The sequence below is a fragment of the Buceros rhinoceros genome, unplaced genomic scaffold (genome assembly GCF_000710305.1).
Source record: "Buceros rhinoceros silvestris isolate BGI_N320 unplaced genomic scaffold, ASM71030v1 scaffold17658, whole genome shotgun sequence".
Lineage (NCBI taxonomy): Eukaryota > Metazoa > Chordata > Aves > Bucerotiformes > Bucerotidae > Buceros > Buceros rhinoceros.
This window is the reverse complement of record NW_010425295.1, coordinates 444-11399: the sequence shown is the minus strand read 5'-3', so window position 1 is coordinate 11399 and position 10956 is coordinate 444. Positions and strand designations below refer to the sequence as shown.

General features: G+C 45.8%; 1 protein-coding gene across 1 annotated transcript in view; it reads left to right on the top strand.

The window, feature by feature from the left end:
- Nucleotides 1-8689, top strand: part of CAMTA1 (calmodulin binding transcription activator 1) — a gene marked incomplete at its 5' end in the record, with an annotated part of 26774 nt that extends 18085 nt beyond the window's left edge. Inside the window, one exon of the mRNA XM_010141090.1 lies at nucleotides 7164-8689. Within this exon, the coding sequence (XP_010139392.1) occupies nucleotides 7164-7196 (33 nt within the window). The remainder of the gene's footprint in view (nucleotides 1-7163) is intronic.
- Between the last annotated feature and the right edge of the window lie 2267 nt (nucleotides 8690-10956).

Genomic DNA, 10956 nt, shown 5'->3' with positions numbered 1-10956 from the left:
GCTGACAGGCACCTCCGTCCACCCCGGTGCCCGCGGGCTCGGGCTGCGCTGGCAGCACTGGGGATGAATGGCGCAGGCTGGAAGCCGTGCCGCGTTCTCCGCTAGCAGCACTGCGTGTAACCTCGACACGCCTGGCAGGAGGGGGCATGTTTTAAAACCCCGGTTCTATGTTTAAACTCAAAATGTGCATACCAGAGTGGGCTAGTTGGATTCAAAACCGAAAAGAATGTGCAGCACACAACTTTGAATGACAAAGAACAAATCGATTGTGCCCTTCCATTTGAGGCCAGGATTCCTACTAAGAAAGCAGATGCGTGCTACACCCTCAAGATAGGCTAAAACTGACCTGTGTGGTGTGGTCAGTGCCCTGGGAGAGGGTCTGCAAAGAGGAGGAGGGTCCGGGCTCACAGCTAGCGCGTGGTTTGCTGGCCTGGAGTGAGGCTGGGGGAGCCGGTCCTGAGGGCGTGCTCTGTAGATACTGCATCGGGATTCTGCTCCAGGGGCAGCTGACAGGCCGGGCATCAGGACTGGGGCAGAAACAGTTGCTGCACTTCCAGGCTTTGTGTGTGTAACAGCACATGAGAAATTAGCAGGAAGCAGATTCGGCAGTTCAGTAGCAGTTGCAGGTTTTGCCTTGGATGGCAATTGATGGTGGGGTTGACTGGGAAATCGGGGAGTTCTCTGCTCGTCTGGAAAAGCTATCAACCATCACAAAATGTGTTAGCTGCTCTTCTGCAGAAGAAGTCTGTTACAGCAGATGATTTCTCACCGCTTTGCGTTCCGATGGCAACCTGCGTGCGTACGCTGCTGGCGTGCATGCACATTAGAAGAGTCTCTCTGATGTGTACAAGCTGACGTGTCTGTGTAAGCTGAAGGAATGCATGCAAACATACGTCTGCCTGCAGTGTACAGTTTGATGTATTCTGCACCCTGACACCGTGCTTATGTAGTCTGCGTGTGCAGGTAAAAAATCACGGCATTTGCTTCTGTGTTTCAGTTGGAAAACCGCTTCTCAAATTGTTTTCGGTAATTTTTCTGGATTTATTTGGATTACATAACACCAGGATCAGTAAAGAGGGAGAGCGGGGAGATTTTATTGGCCAACTTATGAGACAAAACTTACTGTCGTTCTGCAGCATAAATTGAAATACTCGATAGGAAAAGGATATCCAGTTACTATTGCCTTTAAGTAACAGTTTTCATCTCAGAGGAACCCCTCCAGGGGACAGATTTCACCTAATGGCAGTGCCTGCTGCGCAGAGGCTTCCCTGCTCATCGGTTAAGCCAGCTGCTGTAGCCTCCCCTCCTGTGAGTGAGAGCTTTGCGCAAAGTCCGGGTGACAGACCAACACACACACACGGCTGCTTGCGCTGTCACCCTCTGCGGTGCTCTTGGTGCTCCAGGCAGGTGATCTGGAGCAGATCACACGGAGCTCACACGGTCTCTTCACATCGTTAGGCGAAGCGATCGCTTTCTGCCTACGCGAAGCTTCTGTCCTCGCTGGGGCAGAACGAGGGCACTTCTTGCCTGTAACCAAGAGTATTAAAGAACATACTCATTCACGGCATTGCTCACGTAAAAGTAGGTCCCCTTACCCCGTTTCTTATGGTTTGAGTAAATGCTGCTCTCCGGTTCGGGGAGTGTGCATGTAGCTCCTGAAGTCAGTTCCTCTGGTAAGTACAACTTTATTTCATACCTGAATAAGCAACATCTACTATATTTTGTTGTTCTTTGCAGACCCTTCCCTCTCTTGGCATTTCAGCAACAAACTCTCTCCTACTCCTTTGCACCTGGGACTTGTATTTTTCATGTGGTTTTAGTATGTGCTATGCAGCAGCCACTGCATTCTAAGTACAAGGTTTCTTACGTCTCTTAGACTGAAAATGGGGGAAAATTTTAAGGGATTGAAAAGTCCCGTTTGTTTGAGTTGGTTAAGGACGATGTAAGAAAATTTCGTATTGGAATATGCGTCACTGTACCTGCAGTGAAAGTTTTCAAAGTAATTTCTTTTTTCATTTACCTCTTGCAGGGGCTGAATGTATTTGGAGCTCAAATGTGTGTGTTAAATCGCAGACCGCGTGCTCTGGGGTGTCATTCTTATTGGGCCTTCTTCCTTTTTTGTTTTGCTGCCCAAATGAGGTATCTGGAAAAAGGCAAGAGCTCCCTTTTCTTAAATGTCCCACAGGCCATTTCAGCTCTCAGAGCAACAGGTAACTCGCCAGACAGCCTTCTGCGGCTCCTGCACCCTGTCCTTTATACTGGCCTTCAGCATTCAGATCCATTAAACATTTCCCTGGCTGGGCATTACGGAGTCAAGCTGATGAACAGCTTTGTGTTACGCTTTACCCATGAAGCCATCGTTTGCTGTAACTTTTTCTAAGTAGGCCTGATTCATCTGCTGACACGCTCCCGTACAAGACTGGGGAGGGCGCGCGGGGAGAGGAGCTGCTGCTCGCTTCTGGGCTGTCGCTTTCTACATTGCTTCAGCACGCAACGATGCAACCTCGTGAATGGTGTCCAAGGAAGTAACATGGTTTGAAGGGCAGAAGCTTTGGCTGGCTGGAGCAATCTGGGAATTGGGACAAAGCTCCCGAGTGTCAGGGTTCAAAGCTCACAGTTGAAACCATCCTCTTTTCCCGCTCTGTGCGTCAGCACCGTGGCTGTGCTTCAGGCACTTACCAGCGGTCATCCCTAGTGCACGCACGTGCTTCTTCTCTCCTCCTACTCTTCAGCAAATGCTGAGGGAATGACTTTGTCCCGTAGAGGTGCCTGCTGTCCAGAGGAGACGTTAATGGAGGAGGTTTTGGTTGAAGGCTTCATCAGTGCAAAGCCACGTTTATGGTCCTTGCAGTTCTGAGCGTGGTTCCAGTAGCTGCTGAAGTAGGAGGGTGCTTCTTTGCTTTGGAGTCTTGCAGCAGCCAGAGCCCGTTACCTCCGGCTTGCGGCCGTGCGTCACTTGAACTGTCCTTGCCTCCAGTCCCCCGTGCAGCACCCCAGCACCTGTGGACCACCGGAGAGGTTTGCGCATCATCCATCAGCACGTGGCCTGCTGGTATTACTTGCTCTCAGCACTCTCATTTTTTCCCTGCTATTTAAGGAAAAAAAAAAAGTCTCACTGTGAGTCTCCCAGCTGGATCGAAACACCTTCTCTAAGAATATCCTTTCTGCTGTACGATTCTGTAAATTCCAGTAGTGTTCTTTTTCACAGAGCAGTTTATTAGTGCTCGTAGCTTCAAATGCTACACTTTGGCCCTCTCCCCCTGCCTCAGTTTGAAGAAATAGGAACCATGCCTTGTAGCATGAAGGCAATGCTGTATTGTTCGCTTAAAAGCTTTCCTAGCAGCATGTACTCAGTAGATTTCTATTCTCAAGGGTCCTGATTTGTCCAAAGTTCTTCCCTGGCCAAAACCGTGTTTCGAACTGCATTTTAAAATATAGAGGATTTATTACACCGAGCATTAAGAAGAGGAAATACCGATGAGCATTATGAAGAGGAAATAGCAGCCCCACTCTCATGTTGACGCTTGATATTGTTGTACCAAAATCAGATCAAAGTTCCACCGAGTAAGGAACTTATTGAAAAGAAATGTTAAATGAGGACTAAAGGGATTTTGAAGACCCGGGAAAGGCTGCAGTACAGACTATCCCATAAAGAACTGGTTGAAAACAATTAGCTTTAGGATGTCTTAATGAAGCAATTCAGAGGCTTGCTTAGGCCCAGGTATTTTAACAGGTAAAATAAATGGGTTACCTTGGTCTGGTATCTAGCTCGATGTGTACACTGGCTCTGGCGCTTTCGTGTTCAGCCCTGGTCTGGGGAAGAAGCCGGGCATCCACACTCCCGCCCCGGCGTGTCCCAGCTGTTGGTCTGGCCGTGGCTTTGCTGAGGTATTGGTGGCAGTTACGGGCGCTTCAGGTCCGCTCTGGCTGTGCTAGGCTGCAGATCCCACAGCTGAGCGGGGCTGCCTCGAGCCAGCTGCCAGGAGAGGGGAGAACTTCTCTGGCCTCCCAGGGCCAACTCTTCTGAGCAGCGAGGAGAGATTGTCAGCCGCAGACTGCAGGTCTTCATACCGACGGGCAGGGTGTTACACAGGTAAAGGGCTCGTGGTGCCTTTACTGGTGGTACCTGCACTCCAGTTTTTAGTGTGACATGTGTATACTGAACACAGAGGTTAGTCTGATTAAAAAAAGTGGTAGCTTGATAAATTTGGATGGTCATAATCTTGAGGCTGATGTTTGTAAGTGCTGTGGAATGCAGGGTTGGTGTTAAGCCATTCCATACTAAAGAGCTTCTTTCAGTATTGTGCCCGTGACAAATGCCAAAGTCTGTAACCTGGCTGTAGGGAATTCTGTACTAGTATGTGCTTGTGTTTTTAAGCAGTGATTGTGATCGCACTTCCGACATTTCTATAAGCCTGAAAATCTGCAAGCCAACGTAAAGCACCCTTGACCAAGGAAAGCATTGCCTAGTTTTGATTAGGATCTGTACTAGTGCAAATGTTGAGTGCTGTAGTAATTAACTTCTCTTGGCATGTGTGTTCCGGGTAAAGAGATGCAATAGGTCTGCACCAGTACAGACTCTGCATGCTGTAGGTTCAAGTTTGCAGCAAAGCATGTCTTGCATTCCTCCAGCAAAAATGCGTTGTTAGCGTAGCCCTTGCATGTTGAAGTGCTAAAGTAAGGTATAGCATGTCTCAGTGAAAGAGCCACCAGCTTACCTGATGTGCATGTTCTTAGTGTGAGATCTATAATAACAGGTTACTTTCACGTTACAGTACTGAGGTGCAACAGGGAAAAAAAAAAAACACTTGGAAGTTGCACTGCAAAACAAGCACCAGTCGATGGTATCTTGAATATAGTTAACCTAGGGCTTAAAACCAGCCCAGCGCACAGAAGCACCACGTTTTCCTAGCACAGCAGGGATCTTGGCTCTCTTTCTGCTTCTAAGCAGTGCAGTAATAGAAATGTTTGTAATAATATCAAGGGAGAGGCTGCTTTTCTGGTGTGAGAAAAGAAAGAGAACTGAATATACTGAAGAGGGTCAGTTTGTCATTTGTGAGCAGTTCCAGTTGGCTGTACCAGTCCTCCTGTGTTTCTTGTAGTGAAAAGGTGATCGGGGCTTACCCGGCAGGTAGCACCTTCACTCGTCACCGCTCGCTGGGGGTGAGCAGAGGCTTGCTGCTGCCTTCAGAGCGGTGTGGAGCCCTGCTCCCCTGACGGCAGCTTGCGTAGGGCCAAAATTTCCCCGTAGAAAGTTTCTCGATAAAGTTGTAGCAGGCATTTCGGCTCAGCACAGCAGTACCCAAGCAGGAATTCCGAAGCAGGGGTGCTGCCTGCTGCCTTTCCCCTTCCTGGGGATCGGAGCACTCCTTGGCGTCTGGGAGAGCTGTAGTGAGGCAGCGCTCGGCCGGATTCGCATGCCAGAGGAGTGCCGTGCGTGGGCCCTGGGGCTTAGCTCCTCAGGCTCTGAAAACAGCCTGAGCGTTTGGACTAGCAGAGCCCCCTGTCCTTCCATATGTGATACTCTCGAGCAATTTGGTGGAATTAAGATAATTAGCAAAGGTCTGACCTGCATATTGGTTTGTGTGACTCCTGTGTCCTCCGGTTTCAAAAATAAAGAGAATGCCATTAGTGCTAGAGCTTCACAGCTAAAACACAGAGTTAAAAGCAGCCAGCTCCCTTCTGACTGTGATCCTCAGTATCAGTCCGAGCAGAAGAGTGAATGAATAAGACAGTGAAAAGGAGGTGTATTTGCAGAAGTCAGGTCACGGCCATCATCGCATCCTTCAGTTAGCAGGTCGGTGCAGGGGCCAAAAGAGGATGTGAGTGGAAGTCTACGTACAGAAGCCACAAACCGGCGTTGCTGGTGCCCAGCTCTCCCGACGTCTTTTCTGCCTGTAGTTACTTGGGCTTTGTTAAATTCATTCACTCTTAGTGGGATCCTGTTACACACACTCGTGGCTCTGACGCAGTTCTTTGTACTGCGACAAAATACCTTCGCTATTTGTCCTTTCACGTTTTTGCTGTATCGGTTGGTCACGTACGTGCTTTGCTACATCACCTTAGTTTAGACTGCGTTCTACTCCGTCTGGGGGGCTCCTCCCTGTGCGGTGGCAGGGGGGGATGCGCAGAGGCAGGTGGCAAAAGGATCGCACTGCAGAAAGGAGCTCCCTGCAAAAGGAGGCAGAGCCAGGCTGCCCCTAGCTCAGCCGGGCGCCGGCCTTCGTGTTCAGGGGCAGCGCGGGAAGTCCCCTTGGGTTTGTTTTGCCTCCTTTGCAGGAAGCCTTCGCTGCCACACAGCCGGTTTGGCGCCTGAGCAGAGGATTGCTGCTGTTCCAGCGCTGATGCAGAGTTCTGCTTTACTTGGTGGGACTGAAATGATTCCCTTCTCTTCATCATTTTCATTTAATTTTAATTATTTCAGCTTTCAGTGATGATTTAGTTCTTACGCTGACAAGCACTAGAGGAAGTCAAGTATTGCGTGCAGTTTAGAGCTGAGAACTGAAGCATCAGGCTGCATGGAGGGAGAGGGACTCCCTTGGCACGCAGTGTCCTCCGCTGCTGGCTAGGCAAAAACCAAGAGCCTGCTAGAAAATCCAGCCGCTAGCAGCTGGAGTAAGTGTGTAGTAACTTACCTTTCTTCACCCCCGTGCCAGTTCTGCTGGCATACAAACACTGTCTCTTGAGATGCCGTATCAACATTGAGCATCCCTTCCACGTACGACTCATTTTCCCCACTGTGCTGGGCACGACACCCCGTTGTCCCCACTTCAGTGACGGGTGGAGAAGAGGTCCACACCGAAAAGCCCTTTGGCCATAACAGCTGGAATAGCAGGCAGCTGCAGTGACCAGCAGTCCAAAAAAGCCCCACGTGGTGAAACAGGCCAAGACCAGAAGGGAGTCGGGCTGTGGCTACAAAGGCCAGGGCGAACCAGTAGCTGGAAATAAGCGTCTCTCTCCAGACGTGTTTGGTCTCAGATTTGTAGTGGCCCGATCTTGCGCTTCCAGCTGTTGGTGGTGTCAGGAACGTGTTGCTCTCCTGTCATTTCTCTGGGAGCTGGCTCTTTCGCACGGGAGGTTAGAGTGAGGGATCGTTTTGATTTTCTTTGTCTTGAAAGAGAGTTGCAATAGAAGTGTTATATAGCTCCTCTTTGTTTTTTCAGAGTGAAAGAATTGAAAAAGGCCAAGGAACTTGAAGATACGCAGCAGCATCCCGTAGCAATGTGACATTGCTTTTCAGACTGTTTTCATTTTCTGTTTTTAGCAGAGACATGCAACAACAACAACAAAAATACCCACTGCAGTTCTGGAAATACCAGCTGCAGGATTTTAACAGTAATGTTTTGGTCATTGCATTTGCACTTTCATGGACAACTTTTAATTTGTTCAGCAAGACATCTTGGAACTCAATCTTCTGTTGGATCATGGGGAAAAACAAAAGACACCAGGAGGAAATTGGGAAGTTGCTTCATTCTCCGAGAAGGAAGAAGCGATTAATTATCCTTTTCATATAGGGCTGTATTAAACAACATGTGGAACTGTACAAATATTATACCAAAAATATTGTTGAGAAAAGGTGGGAATGCACAAGCAACACAAGAATGCTGTTCCTGCACCTGTCAGTCATCTCCAAGAAACTGAAGCTTTGAGAGTCTCAGTGGAGGGGCTTAGATCAGTCCATCTCTCTTGGGTCCATGCATCCTCATTTCCTCCGCACTCCTGTCCTTTGTGTTTTGTTCAAATCTCTACAGCACACTTAATGCAACTTTTTAAATCTGCAGGTTTTTAATACATCCCGTGGGAACTTACGGAAGGGGTTGGTGTGTGAGATAAACGGGTAACGCGTGCGGAACGGAGAGAGCAGCTTAAGCAAGTTTTTAAAAGTTTTTTTGGTATTTTTACTAGAACCTGCAAACATATCAATTGTCATGTACTTGCTCTCATATTCAGCACTTTATTTTATAGCCTTACTTTCATGTACTATTATTTTAATTAAGTTCTTCAAATAATTTGTAAAACATGTAGCTTTTTATCTTGCGTCCTTGTCAAACCTCTTTGTCATTTTGCAGAGTCACATACGTATGTTGCCTGGACATTTTATACCACCTAAAGATCAGAGTGGTGCTGCATTCTGGCCAGTAAATTTCTTATTTTGGCTACTTCATCAGAATCTGGGCAGTTTCTGTATATATAGAAGGTAGTAATGGAAAATGAGAAAAAATATTTGAAAGGGAATATATTGATTAATTACTAAATATTTTATTCACAAAGGGTCAATAACTTGGCAAGATAAAATTATTATTTGTATAGTTTTGTCTGAATGAACGAGAAGAGTGTGGATGTATTGTTTGTACATATTGTATATATTAAAACAAAGAGATATGTGCATGAACTCAAGAAAAAGAAATGAACAAAGCAAAGCATTAGTGGCTATGGTCTGTAAAATGAAACAAAAACTTTATTTCACTATAAGAAACTTTATTTTAAATGTTCTTTAGAAGAACATTTTTGCTAAAGCATGACTAAATGGCAAAAAAGAGCTACTGTATTTAGACTTAGGAAAAAAAGGCAGAGCAACATTACTTTAAAAAAAAAAAAAAGAAAAAAAAAGGATATGTTTACATTTGATTTTGGCTACCAGGAGTTTGGTTTGGTTGGATTTAATTTATTTATTCCTTCCTTCCTTTTTTTGCCCCTGTTTTGTTTCTGTTTGTTTGGGTTTTGTTTGGTTTGTTTTTTTTTTTTTTTTTTTTTTTTTTTTTTTTTTTTTTGCCAATGGTGCCAAGTAATGTGAATGCTAATATTGCTTAAGAAAATTAAGTTACTTTTGCAAAGCAGATAATCATAAGAGTACAAAAACCGTATCTAGCTTAACACCATACACTCACTCCAATAAAGAACACTTAGAATGAACATAAAATGAAAAAAGAAAAAAAAAAGAAATAGTACAAAAGTAGAAAATATGTTTCACATTTTCATATCTCCTGCTGGAAGTCAGAAAATGTAATAAAAATTGCACAAAAAATTTTAAAAAATTAAGTAAAACTTAAAAAAAGATGCAAACTGATCTTGTAGGGGTGTCATGGTATATTGCTATTTCCACATAGTGAGGAGCCAAAGAAATTAGATTTTTTTTAAATTGAACTACTAATTTAAAACTGTCACCAATTCTCGGCAGTGGGAAGCGGGTTCTGATCTTTATCACAGAGGAATGTGAGGGAAGAAGCTCCTGCCTCCGTGTCCTTGCGTGGGTTGTGTCCGTGTCTGAGATCAGAAGCTGCTCCTGCGCGTTGTGCTGGTGGCAGTTTGAAATTCCGAAAGGACTGGTGTAAAGTGGAGGTCGTTACTGATGGAATAGTTGTTCTTGCTTGATCCCGGCCACCAAATGCAATGTTTGAACACGAGGCTTGTTGTGAAGCCTAAAAATATTCACGCTCAAGAAGCTTTTAAACTGGTGTCTTTAGAAGAAGAGTAAAAACAAAGATTGTGGCAAAAAAAAAAAACCTGGGGTCAGTGCTCTTGGTGCCTTTTCTATAATTGTACCTGTTTTTAATTACTTCTTTTCACTGCCAGCATTGAATTACAGTAGATGTGCTATAGCTCATTCTCAGAATCCTCTTGTACATTTCTGAACTGCTGCTTTATGACCTGATTCAATTTAAAAAAAAAAAAGGGAAAAAAAGGAAAACTAATGGCCTGGCGCTCACACTGTGCCTGTGGGCAGCCTCGTAGCCTCGATTTACTGTATGGAATTGGGACCTTAACCGTTAAATTTTCCTCTCACGCAAAAACGGAACCGGAGACGCTGAAGAATCTCCTTTGGAACGAATTGGAAATGCTCTGTATTAATACTGGAAGAACTCTGACATTTTGAAACCAAAATGTTGTTCCCATTAACCAACACGTGACAATATAGAATCGACCTTTTCCTAACAAGAGTAGTGACCTCAGTGGCAATGTTTGAACTCCCTGTCTTTCCAGAAAACGATTCAGTAATATACAGAGCTATTTCAAATTACTCTTCCAGATCCATGGGCCTGGTGGTGTATCTACTAACCTAGATGCTGCTTCAGCCAAACGAGGAAGCCCGTGCTGGCTGTTGGACATGCAAGCAGTTCCACGGGCGCCACAGAACTACTTGCATGCTCGAAGCCAAGTACAGCTTCTCAGAGCTTTGTTGTGTCGGGCCATAACCCTTCAGTGTAGCGCTGGGGAGCGAGGAGGGCTCCCCGCGGTGAAGTGATTCTGCTCACCCTTCCCTTGGCTGTGGAACTTACATTTTCACGGAAGAGAAGTAAGTGCAGCTTTCTGGGAAAATTCGAATTCCCAAGTGCCAGGAGCCAGATCTTCTGTCTTCTGATAATGGAATTGCTCCTTTGCGAAACACATTCGACAGCAGTAATACTGTGTGAAAGAAATACAGAATATAACATGAACCCCCTCTCTGGTTGCACGCTTATGGCAGTTCCACACAATAGCTGGTGCCCAATGGGGGGTCCCCAAGACTTGCATGTAAAACTAGTATAGATGTCTTCTCTTTTGTAAGTTTTATTTTTGTAACCGTGCATGTAAAGCATCACTGAATCAATGGATCTGTTGAAGAACTCAGCTGCTGGAACCATGCAAAATGTTTTGAATTGCCCTTAAAATATGGAAAATGTTTTCTGAATGCTTTATATTCTTTCTGCTGTAAATTAAAAACAAAGAAAATTTCCCCATACAAAGCTTGCGCCTTTTTTTAGAGACATCTCTTCCATCGTAGTTCAGGAGTGGCGTAGTCCTTTAGTCACTGTAAGTCGCCAGCCTGTTAATTCAGGTGTTCTTTAGCATCGTGGGAGGTTGACCCTGGCCAGTTTCTTCCACTGCGTGACCTGCGTGTAAGCAGCGTGGGGTTTCTCACGGGTTATGACCCGAGGAGCCCGGAGCCCCCGCAGCGTGGTGGGATTCACTGGAGGC